The sequence below is a fragment of the Etheostoma spectabile genome, chromosome 2 (genome assembly GCF_008692095.1).
Source record: "Etheostoma spectabile isolate EspeVRDwgs_2016 chromosome 2, UIUC_Espe_1.0, whole genome shotgun sequence".
In the NCBI taxonomy this organism is placed as follows: Eukaryota; Metazoa; Chordata; class Actinopteri; order Perciformes; family Percidae; genus Etheostoma; species Etheostoma spectabile.
Window position 1 is genome coordinate 9,384,402 of NC_045734.1, and position 13,114 is coordinate 9,397,515.

At 38.3% G+C, this 13,114-nt stretch overlaps 1 protein-coding gene and 1 long non-coding RNA gene across 4 annotated transcripts in view; one reads left to right on the plus strand and one right to left on the minus strand.

The window, feature by feature from the left end:
• The first annotated feature begins 49 nt into the window (after positions 1–49).
• On the plus strand, positions 50–8,612 carry LOC116705338 (uncharacterized). The gene is made up of 3 exons (XR_004335908.1): positions 50–384; positions 6,027–6,101; positions 7,974–8,612. It is a non-coding gene; the product is annotated as an uncharacterized LOC116705338 (long non-coding RNA).
• A 711-nt stretch (positions 8,613–9,323) lies between these two features.
• The window catches only part of mmaa (metabolism of cobalamin associated A), a 9,727-nt gene continuing 5,936 nt past the window's right edge, over positions 9,324–13,114 (minus strand). For 2 of the 3 annotated variants that reach the window (XM_032541421.1, XM_032541427.1), the window contains exon 7: positions 10,190–10,483. In XM_032541421.1, coding sequence (XP_032397312.1) covers positions 10,190–10,483 — 294 coding nt within the window. Of the gene's footprint in view, positions 10,484–13,114 lie in introns of all 3 variants that reach the window. The other variant, XM_032541437.1, reaches the window with a different exon arrangement.

Below are 13,114 nucleotides of genomic sequence, written 5' to 3' on the forward strand. Positions count from 1 at the left end.
TGTGTGTGTGTGTGTGTGTGCACAGGGGAGCTGTGGACAGGTATGACAGGCCGACCTCTGCATGCTACCAGAGAGAGTGTGCGGCCCAGTGTTACCTGTCATAACACGAGCTACCTGGAGCCCTGGAGCACCAGCCTGACCAGGCCACTGGGCAGCTAGAAATAATAGAGACTGGCAAGAGGGCAATGAGGGGTCACACGAAGGGAGAGAGGAGGGGGACAAGGACATACGACAAGAGGACTGGTGGAAAGATGAAGGCAGGAGAGTGAGAGTGAGAAGAGAGGAAAGAGAAATGTAGTGGAGTGAGAAGAGCTGTGAGGATAATGATGTGGGAGCAAGTGGGTCAATCAAGGAGCAAAAAGAGGATTATAAAAGAGAGGTAAGGTAAGGAACATGGCTGCTGTTCTCCCTGAGCCTCTGAGGACAGCTTCAAATGATAGGCTCAGGCAGCGAGGAGAGAGAAATGAAAATCTGACTTGTGTGAATGACGATTCAGCAGCATTTACATTGTACATACTGATTCTTCAGTACGACTTGCGAGCGCCTAATACTTGTGCACGCATCAGCTACAAAAACCATTCAAACATGAACATGTTCAGCTCTTTAAGGACAATTGGCTTGTATGAAGATTTTTGTACAATTTATATTTTAAAAAATGTCTTCTTTTTACATTGAAAGTCAATAGAGCAATATCCAAATCCTCTTCAGGCTTCTTCCGCTTCATAATGCTACTACTCCCACAGATCTTCACCTAAAGACATCATTCTAGCTTTAAATTATTTACAAAACCTTCAGCTATTAGAAAATTATTCAGCTTTTTGAAACCTTACAGTTTTAGTTTTATGACTGTTTAAGTTGTATTGCTTCTTCCAGGCGATTTCTGCATTTATAATGGGTGTGTAATGCGTTACTTACTGTAGGACATTTTGTGTGGAGTTTGCATGTTCTTCCAGACTTCAATTGACATACTATACTATGAAGTTTTTATAACTTTTTCAGATATACTTTGACTTATGTATCACCTTTCTCGACTTGCTATACAATGACTATTTTGACATACTATACTATGGCTTTCTTTATTTCTTTTTCGAGATACTATCCATGACTTTTTTGACATACTAAACTTTGACTTTATTTCTTTCTTTTTTCAACATACTATACTACAACTTTTTTCAACATACACTATGGCTTTTTCCAACATGCTAAACTACTGGTTTTTTTCACTTTTTCAATTTACTATACTGTGACTTTTTTAGACATACTATAAAATGGCTTTATTTTACATATTATACTATTACTTTTTTATCCTTTTTTCAACATACTATACTATGACTTTTTTGACATACTATACTATGGCTTTATTTCTTTCTTTTTTTGACATACTATATATTATGGCTTTTTTATCACTTTTGTATATATTATACTTTTTTTTTTACTTTTTTCTTTTTTTCATTGCACCATACTACGACTTTTTTAAACATGCTATTATAAGACTTTTGTTTTGTTTTGTTTTGTTTGTTTTCAACGATATACAGTTTTTTTTAATCATTTTTGTAACATACTATACTGTGGCTTTTTTTATCACTTTTTTCAGCATACTATATGGCTTTTTTGACATACTATAATAGGAGTTTTTCAAAATGCCATACCATGACTTTATCGTTTTTCAACATACTATACTATGGCTTTTTTATCACTTACATTGACAAACTATACTATGGCTTTTTATTACTTTTTCAACATCCTTTGACACACTATACTATGAGTTTTACTATGAGAATCATTTTCAGCTTTCTCGACATACTATGACTTTTTTATCTCTTTTTTTAAACATGCTATACATAATGGCTTTATTTAATTGTATTTTTGACATGCTTTACTATTACTTTTTTGACGTACTATACTATGGCTCTTTTATTACTTTCTTTGACATACTATACAGCTTTTTCAACATACTATAACATGACTTTTTTGACATACTATACTATGGCTTCTTTTTATCACTTTTCTGACATGCTATACTATGGCTTTTTTTAACAACTTTTCTGACATTCAGTACTATACTATGGCTTTTTATTATTTTTTTGACGTACTATACGATGCTTTTGTCAACATACTATAGTACGGCTTTTTCTTAACTTTTTCGACTACTATACTATGGCTTTTTTGACATACTATACTATAGCTTATTAATAACTTTTGTCAACATGCTATACTATGGCTTTTTTTCAATATAATGTTCTATGGCTTTTTGCACTCATTTCGACACACTATACTATGGCTTTGATGATGTTTTCAACGATATATAGTTTTTTTATCACTTTTTTGACATACTATACTGTGGCTTTTTTATCACATTTTTCAACATACTATATGGCTTCTTTGACATACTATAATGTGAGTTTTTCAAAATGCCATACTATGGCTTTTTTATCACTTATTTTGACATACTATTCCATCCATCTTTTTAATGACTTTTTTCATCAAACTATATATACTATGGCTTTTATATCACTTTATTCAACATACTGTACTATAACTTTTTTATCACTTTTTTCAACATGCTAGGCTATTTCTTTTTTATCACTTTTTTCGACATACTATACTATAACTTTTTTTGTCTTACTATACTATGGCTTTTTCATCACTTTTTTAGGCATACTATGACTTTATTATTTTTTCAACATACTATACTATGACTTTTTTTACATACTACACTAAGTCTTTTTATCACTTTTGCTATCATACTATACTATGGCTTTATTTATTTCTTTTAACAACAAGTAACAATATACTACACTATCACTTTTTTCAACATACTATTATTAATACTATTATATATACTATTTTACGACATACTGTGTGATGACATTTTCAACAATACACGTTTTTATCACTTTTCGACATACTATACTATAGCTTTTTTCACTTTTGTGAACATACTATACTATGACTTTTTATCACTTTTATAGACATAATAAACTATGGCTTTTCATCACTTTTTTGAAATACTATACTATGACTTTTATTGACATACCATACTATGACTTTTTAATCACTTTTTTCAAAATACTGTACTGTGGCTTTTTATCACTTGTTTAACATACATACATACATACATTTCTATGACTTTTTTGACATACTATACTATAACCTTTTGGTTGATTTGGTAAGGGGGCAATTCAAGGCAAGGCAGCTTTATTTGTGTAGCACATTTCAGCAACAGGGCAATACAAAGTGCTTTACACAAACAGTTAAAAGAAAAAAAAACAAGAATTAAAGTTACAGTGCAGCATAACACATTAAACATTAAAAAATTAAAACAACCATTTAAAGAAAGGCAACATCAAAAAGAAAGGTCTTCAGCCTTGATTCAAAAGAACGGAGTTGAACTGCAAGCGGATCTGCAAGAGATCTGCTGCGTTTGTTCCAGATATGTGGAGCATAGAATCTAAAGGCAGGACTAAAACAACTCCACTGGATCCCCATCTCCCACTGGATCACAAAATCCTGGTCTTCACATACAAAGCCCTCCACCATTTGGCACCCTCATACCTCACTGACCCCCTCTCCCCCTACCAACCCTCACGGTCCCTCAGATCCGCCTCAGCCGGTCTCCTCCGCATCCACAAGTCCAAACTGAACAGTTTTGGGGACAGAGCCTTCTCCAGGGCAGCTCCCGGGCTCTGGAACTCCCTCCCCCATGCTTTGTTTTGTTTTGTTTTATTTTAATTGTTTTTATTATCTTCATGCAACGGGAGGAGGGTTTCAGACATTGTATTATGTCCTCCAGGTTTTTATGGTTGATTGTATGAAATTGTGTAAATTGGAACTAGTTTTGCTTGAACACTGTGACAACACATATCCTGGAATTGAATTGGAGGCACTGACTGTCTGAACTAATCTTCTGAATTTTGTCTTTGAAGAAGGATGCAACGTCACTGCAGGCCAGATGCTACTGCAAGATGCAAGTTCAGATGTTACTGGTACTATCAATGGTAGCAAACAAAGCACGTGAATTATTACTATTTCTGGAAGAACCGCCTTGCATTCCTCAGTTCCAAATTATAAACGCAAAGTCTCTCTTCATAGTTATTATAATGGACCAGTTGAAATGATCTAAAAGCTCAGTGACTGAGACCCCAGAGAGGGCGGGTGTGGAGGAAAAAAGCTGAATGAATGTTTCACTGGTGTTTTCAGTGATGTACCGTTTTCTGATTAATTTGTTTGGACACTTTTTTACACAGAGATAGTGCTGTTAGCAACACAGGAATGATCAGGAGAGAGCAACGTCAGGTTGCTCTCTACTACACTATGACATTTTCATAACTTTTTTAACATAATATACTATGACTTTTTTATCACTTTTTTTTTTACACACTATAATTTGGCTTTTGTATTAATTTTCTGACATACTAAATAATATGTTTTTTTTCAACATACTATGACATTTTTATCACTTTGTTCAACATACTGTGGTATAACTTTTTTCCACATTCCCCTCTGCCCCGGGTTTGAGTCCAAGTCTGAGTTGAGTCTTTTTGTGTGGACTTTGCGTGTTCTTCCAGACTTTATTTGTCTGGAAGAACATTCATCATACTGTACTATGACTTTTTAACGACTTTTTTTCAACATACTATGCTATTACTTTAAAAAAAATATTTTTGTTATTATTTGTTTAAATTAATAATTGGAAACATTGACACTTTTCCACATTTTCCTATTGTATATGTGTGCGTTTGTGTGTCCTTAGTGTGTTTACACTTGTACTTAGAGCTGTCTACTCATGATCCGATCACTCAGGATTTTAATACCAGGTCAAAAGGGGGCCTCTCTCTACATGGATTTTCTCTGTCAATGTGTCTGTCTGCTGTAAAGAAGCAGTGGCGCAGACAGGCAAAACATTTGAGCCCCTATCATTTCTTACTCTTGAATTTAATCACCTTTGCACTTTAGCTATTTACACTGCTTCAGCTTCTTTCCATGCTTAATTAAGTCTTATTTAGGGATCCATACTTAATTCAAGCTTAACAATGTTCCACATCTTTCATTCATTAGGAGTTTTACATAACTTTTACATTTTTGAACATAGCTGATTGAGATTTCTTAATCTGACCCACCCATTTCCCATTTAACAAACTCATTTGTTACTCTTTCAGTTACTTCTTCATCCAAATTGAAGCTGGCAATTCAGTTTAGCATACCATATTGGTATTATTCTGCTTTTTTAAAACATTCTTATTAATTAGAACTATTAACACCTTTCCACATTTTCCATTTTCCACAAGTTCACCCTCTAACAAATTTTTACCAGCAATATAGTGTAGCAACAGCTTTTTTTTTTTAAATGTTGAAATATTTCACTTTTGTTTGATACGCTATAGGTATTATTCAATTTCAATGAAATTCATACTAATTAAACCATTCCCACTTTTTCAACTATTTTCACTTTGCCTTCTTCTTATGCAATTATGTTTTAAAATTTAGCTTTTCAGCATTCACACGCATTTTCTGCAGGAAATGCGTTTTCTAGTTCTTTCAGAGTCCACAGTGTCTGTATGACACCCTCAAACCAGAATAATAAGCCCTCTTTTTAACAAGACATACCCACACGCATCACTTCACATTTGTCTGGAAGTGTAGTTTACCTTTGCGAGTATGATGTTGTAGTGTTCTCGAGGTGCAGCCACTGGCTTGCAGAGATGAAACAGCTGAATTCACTTAGGCAGGCTTGGCCAGCAATTAAAGTACTGGATTAAGAGTGATTGCATTTTGTGTCCTGAGGAGGCGCTGCCTGCCATCTTGAGAGGTCTCATTAACATGGCTGCCGTGGGCTTTGCTGAACACTGCCACAGGCAGTTAAAAAATAATGGAGACATTATCAACCTTAATGTCTTGTACCTGGAGTGGAGAAGATTTTATAATCACTATTGTGATGGGCCATGGGCTGCCAGTTGGGCGAAAGGGAAAGGTTGGATGAAGATAACCCTTTTTCTGACCAGACCCCTGTGTGTTTTTTTGATCAGCCACTACACGTGGGGAGTCTGAGCAGCTGGATTTCATTAATTGAGTGCTGGCAGCATTCTGCTCTGGCGGCAGGGGTGAGTCACACTGGTGGGATTGGTCTCTCTCTCTCTCCCTGATATTATCTTCCAACCATAACTACAAATAATTATTCACTCAAATCCATTACCGGGGGTCAATCATTTCCCCAATCAGTTCTAAAGTCCAATTACTGGCGCCAAGGCTCTATTCACGCCTTCCTGCAGATGAAGGCCTGGCCCACAGGCTGCCCAGTAAATTACACATAGCAAACAGTGGAGTGTGCATGTGTGGGAGAGCGAGCCTCCTCAGGTGGGTAATAAAGCAGAGGTACATACTGGTCTCCCTGGGGCAGTCTGACCGTACCATCTAGCAGACTTCACCAGGTTAAATAGAATTAGCCCATGCAATGAGACGCACTTCGAATACCAACCACGTCTCATCACTCTACAGGCTAGAGAGCACGCAGCATGCATGGCGCAGCCTGGTATTAACATCCATCTCAGCAGTTGATATAATAAGACATGTCGCCATAAGGGTCTTCTTATAAAGAGGCTGCACAGTGACCCATCAGAGAAGCATAATGAGTAGGGTGTTACATCTAGAAGCACACACAACACACAAACACACACACACACACACACTCAGGGCTCTGCTGAAGCTCTCCAACCCCATTAGCGTGTGGCTTCTTGTATTGTTTTGCAGCCGTCTTGAAAGTGAGCCCTGAGCCTGGAGGAACTGCTTTTCACATTCATCTGTCACTACAGAGGGACAGCAGTGCAGCGAGCCGAGTCGGAGCGTCCGGGTGGGCAACAAGGCAGGCAGCGTGTGTGGGTGCATGTGTGTGAGTGTGTGCGTGACAGAGGAAGGATGGCTTGTATGTATGTACAAGATGTGCTGGAGGTGAGCAGGACAAAGAGAGGGGAGGGTGGATGAGTGTGGTGGAATGTGCTTGTGTATGAGGAGTAGAGCAAACATAGCAGGGACAGGGTGAGGCTTTATGGATCAGCAGCCCATGACCGGTTGTCACACTACACACACAGCTCCTAAATCAGCCTGGTAGGAGGGCCAGTCTGACATTTCTCCCAGTGTCAGCCTTTCCTTGAGCTCTGACCAGAAAACAACAAGAACTATAATGCTGAGACAACCAACAAAAAGAAAATCCTAGATATCTCTCTGTGCAACGATATGCTCACTTTGTTTACTGGCATTTGTAACAGAACCATTTATCACCGCTCATTCCAGACTTTGAGGTTTCAAAGGGGAAAAGCTGAGTTTTTGGAGTACAATTACAACAGTATGAGGGCACTGTTTTGTTTTGTCCTGAGCCAGGAAAGCATTCTGACTTCAGACTGCTGACACAAAGAAAGGCTGTCAATGTAAGCCCCTCCATTAAACATGAAAAAACCTCATCAAAGAGCCAGTCTCTGTCCTCTGCTTACATTCAAGAAATCGAGTGAAATGCTAAACACATGTGGATGGGTCCTGTGTTTAGGCTAAAATGGCCGAACACGATCCAGCAGCATTTGAGTTAATCTTCCTTAGTGAAACCGCATGGTGTTGTTTACACTGGAGACGTGTGTGTGTGTGTGTGTGTGCGTGTGTGCGTGTGTGTGTGTGTGTGTGTGGAACTCACTGTTCCCTTTTGCAAAGCCAAAGCAGTTACAGTGTGTTTGTGTCAGCATGATGGAGGAGAAGGGTGTTACTCAGACCTAATGAATCCATCTGCATTCAAGGGGCATTCTTCCTCTTGTACACAGGCGGGAGCAAACGAGCAACGACCTAGGAGGAGAGCATCCAGCGGTTGGGGGGCTCCGCCTCAGTATTTCCAAAGCAGATGAGCTTTGGAAATTTAGGCTACCGTCAAGGAGAGGGATGAGGTTGAAAGCCGTACAGTCACACACTCAACCTTTCTCCTTTCTGCTTTTCAGCGAGGATTGAGAATAGCCAAGGAGGGTTTGGAACTGAGGGCGAGGACTACAGTACAGCCTGTGGCCCAGGAGAGTGGCAGCTGCTGATGTCCTCACCTCTGAGTGACCTGGCACCCTAGCAACCTCAATGAAGAATGGATGGAGGGCAGGAGGCGGGGGCATTATGAGGAGGAGGGTAGTTGGCACTCAGGCCCAAGTCATATAGATAATGAATCCAGAGCTAAATGGAATTTGGAAGCCCTCTAGTGGTGTAAGAGAGTAGAGACAAACACCCACATGGGGTATAAAGATACAGTATCATGAACACTATAAATACTGTGTAATATCAAACCCAATTATTACTCTCTGTTTATAAAGTATTTGTAATCAGTATTTAATAATAAAAGGGTCAAAATACAGCAGTCAGGTTTTTAACTACAACTAAGAAACAAGAACAAATTACCCCAATTTTATTATGCCCCCATTGGCATCCAGTTACTTTTAAAAACTAAATTTGAAGATTATAGTAAATGGACTAGCTCCAAATCACATTTGCAGCATTGTTATGAAAGTACCAAAGGTTTCGGATGGCAATTTGATTAATTCACTGATGATTATTGTGCCAAAACCGAAAAGCATGAAAAGACAAGTCACACACTCTGTCCACCCCAGAGTTGAAACCAATTAATCCATCTACAGAAAATTAATCAATTTTGATAAGCGATTTATCATAGAAATCATTTATCATGCAAAATATATTGCAGATTACTACTTCTCATATGCAAGGGTTTGCTGCTTTTCTCTGTTTTATATTATCATAATATGAATATTTCTTTTGGTCAGACAAAATCGAGCAATGTCCTGTTGTCAATTTGGGCTCTAGTTATTTTCCTGCTATTTATAGCTGAATAAAGATAATAGATTAATTTTGTCCCTTGTTCGCACTGATATTTTAAGTAGGGTATTACCACAATCCCCTTACCCTTTATTTAGATTATACATGCACATGTCACTAACACTGTCGACTAGTACTGTTATCCTTAATAAAGCAGCATTTCTGTTAAAATGAATACAGTAGCTGCACTGGAGTTATGAGTGTATGACATCTCTTTATCTTTAATTCTCTGGTGGCGTCCAGGAGTGCAGTGCATTATGAAAGTAATTCTGATAATATTAAAGTGTATTTTGCCTGATTTAGAAGCAGCTGACTCATTCAGGGGATACCTGGCACTGACATTTCTGGCTCCAGGGTGCAGAAAAAATTCATTAGGTCTTTGACAAATCTCAGGACTAATATTCGTAAGGAGGTAACATTAATCACTTCCCCTTTTTCATATCATGAGCAAACACAAGGACGGAGAGAAGCTTGGCCAACTCTACTGACAGATTTAATGTTATTCACACCAATTCTTTAATATAATATTCATCTTGGTAACACACAGTGAATAAAACATTTTGTAAGTCAAGTCAATTTGCAAAGGGAAATTACCTTTTATTATATGAACCATGACAGTTCAACAAGAGAAACACCTGACCACAACAAATCATAGTCTGATCCTTTTATTTAAAAAAATTTTTTTTGGTATTACATGGTGTGTATTATTGATCATTAGATGAGAAAGGAGGGCAACAGTGTCAGTAAAAATGATCACAGATCACACCACTACAGTACAAGTCCTATCAATATTTATGGCATGACCAAGTCACAGCTTCATCAAATAATGACCCTGTCTGTAAAAGGGATGAGTATTGTGCAAATCCCAAATGTACCAACATGACCTTTACACCCCTCTGTATGTTTTGCACTAATCTTATTAAAACGGATCCTGAGGGTCTGTAATTTCTTTGTCCAAGAAGACAATCCCAAGTATCTGCTTTAGAAAAACCAGGCTATTGGTGGTGCAACATTTCGTATCTCGCAGTGAAATGTATTATTTTGCTGTCTGCTGTCAAAATGTGCAGTAAGTGAGAAGTGAAAACTGTTAACACTCTCTTCCCTCTCCTGATTTGAATTAAAGCATGCAGAAACCAACTTTTCTGTGGAGGGATGACTTATTTCTTAGATGTTTCCAATTTCAAATTAAGTGTACAAAGGGCAAGACAGTTTTTTTTGTGCAAACCATAGCGTCAAGGGCACTTATTCTCAGTCTGTCCTGGCTTTCCTTTGTATTGAGTGGGCTTGATTAGCCATGAGGCATCCATCCATCCACCCATCACCAAAGGTGTAGTCCCACTGATTATTGTGGTGATGATGATGAGAAGGCTTTGAGGAGCAGGTCAGCAGCCAGGCCTGGGGAGATGGCTCCTTTGGTGACCCTCTCCTCGAGGTGGGGTAGAGCCTCCCTGACACTGGGGTGATTCTGGAAATGGCAGAGAGCGTTCTCCTGGATCAAACTCCACATCCAAACCTTCTGCTGGGCCCTCCGCCGCCCCTGCAGTTCCCCGCTGGCTAGCATGGTGTCCCGGTATACCTCCATCTTGGCCCAGGCCTCTTGAATGCCCTCACTGGTGTGTGAGGAGGCACGCACAACCTGAAGAGGTGAGGAGGGGGATGCATGTGTGAATTTAAAGTCTCCTTTTCAACAGTGAGTGCAACCACGACCCATTTACACTTATTTTCTAAATGTCAGTGTTGATTAATGTGCAGTGTGTATAAACAATACAGATAAAATACAAAAAATATGTGTATGGGTTTATTTGACAAATAAAAAAATTAAATGTTGCATTACGTTGTTTTTTTTTAAATACCAAAGGGTTTTGAATATAGTCAATTGCAATTGAATCTGGGGAGTTGCTGGTTTTTCCATTTTAGGTTTTCTTTTTCTAAGTTTTAGATGTTTTTTTAGATGCACTCCCATCCTGTAAGACGCTGTCATGCCTCTTCACAAACGGTATAAGTATTTGTCATCCTAGAACACCTTGTTCACACAAGACATCTGAGGGGTAAATGTCACTTATGTGTTTAGTTCAAGTGACTGCATGTCTCTTTTCAGAGCTTGCTGCAGATTTAATAGCACATGATGAAATTTAAGGTAACGTTTAAGTTTAGCGCAGACACAAAAGTGAAAGAGCCTCAGAATACTAAAAAAGGTCAGGCCATTCATTCAGATGTGCATTTAGGACCCTAAACTGCCTTTAACAATCTTCTGTTTTGGAGAGATTTTGGAGGAGGAGAGACGAGACTAGACCACAGTGTTGTCAAATAAAACCACAGATACTCAATCTCCAGGCTGCTAAAGTGTAATGAAATTACATGTATCATTTGGAGATAATTTGGCATCAACTGGTAAACGACAAAGTTGAATGTGACAGCCTGATAAATATTGGCGGCCAGTGATCCACAGCCAATTATAAATCCTCTAATTACATCATTATGTTAATCATTTTACGAGGACTTGATTTGAGTATGATGCAAAAACAGGAAATCAAACTTTGTGAGCCTAAATGTACTGCACATTCACTAATTATCCTATTTGAAGGGCTATATCAAAATAAAATAAAAATCATCAAACCTATTACCTTACTGGTGTCTAGCCACGCAGACAGGTTTAGTTTTATTTGTCCATGTTTTAAGATACTTTGCCTCCTCCCCAGTACAACAAAGTTGAATGGAATTGTGTTTGTTGTGCTATGTGCAATTATTTTAATTTAAAGTGTTTTTCTTTCTTCCAGAAACAAATCCTGCTCCTGTTTCTCTCGCTAATCCACAGACCTCACTGGGAATGGTTTTCAGAGTATCAACTTCTCTCCTGTTGAATTTGTCTTTTATGAAAACGGTTAGAGGGGTAAGAGTGAAAATATGTTGATGAACTAACCCTATTAAGGGCCACTCTAGCAATTCAGTGTTGCATGTACAAGAGACAGATCAAGATACAAAACACCGCATCCTACACTTCCCATAATCCAATACCTTTCAAACTCCACGCCAAGTCCCGAACCGGGATTAGAACTGAGTAAAGTAAGTTTTAAAGTAAAGGGTAAGTAAAGGGTTTTCCCTCCCTTTTCTTACAGTGGCTATGCATCCTGATAAAGTTCCCTTGGCCTTTGGAATTGACGATGGGTGGCTATTTCAATTCCAAAGGCCAAGGGAACTTTCTCAGGATGCATAGTATCTTGGATCCATGAAATAACTGGCCTTTAAAATTTAACATAACGGAACTGAAGAAAACTGGTGTCCTTTAAAGGTCAGATTTTCCTAATTTTTGAATTAAGGCATTAATATCAATTTCCAAAAGATGTTTTTAAATTCCTCCTTTTAAATCAACTTTAGCATGGATGTGTAAACTTTCTCAAACCACTGTATTTATACAGCACTTTTCAAAAGCAGGGTTACAAAGTGCTTGATTTTAATGAATATGTAAAGACAATTGAAAATTGCTAAAGAATAAGAATAAACTGATGAGTTTTCAGTAAAATTCACAGATTTGACAAAGTTCTTCCACCGTCAGGATGCTAAGCCCAACTATATAATAAGTCTTTTTTAACTCCAAATGTTCTCTTGATTCCAGCTTCCTTAACGTGAGAATATTCTGCTTTTCTGTGTTTTATATTGATGTCAATTGAATGTTGGAAGAATTTTGGATCGTTGGGAGGACAAGGCATTTGAAGATACCTCCCTAGAGTCTCAAGATCTTTCATGTATTACCAAGAACTTAGAAATCAAAGTAGAATTCATGTCATGCCATTTATGTTTTATGTTTTCTTGGTGAGCGAGGTGGACAAAATAAGTGACTGATAAAGTGATGAGAGACTAAATCATAGAATATGCTACAGTAGGCCACACAGTGACACAAGAGAGGGCAAGAGTAAGGATAAATACAGAGAGGAGACTATCAGCTTTTATGTTGAGTGTGCAGGCTTCTAATCAGCAAAATGCATTACACAGCAGCCGAGTATTCAGAGCAGAGTAGGCGGTTGGGTGAGGAGGAGAGGGTTGGGTGGTGGGGGCATTTCCTGGCAGCTTGCCCAGTGGGCAGATGCTGCATTGGGCTGGGAAAACAAAGGGACAAGGCCAGGCAGGCGGGCGGGTGAGCTGGGACATGCAGGGAGGGGTGAGACACTGCAGTACTGAAACCATGACGCCATGGCATCATCATCACCATCATCATCATCATCATCATCATCACCATCATCATCATCATCACCATCATCATCATCATCAT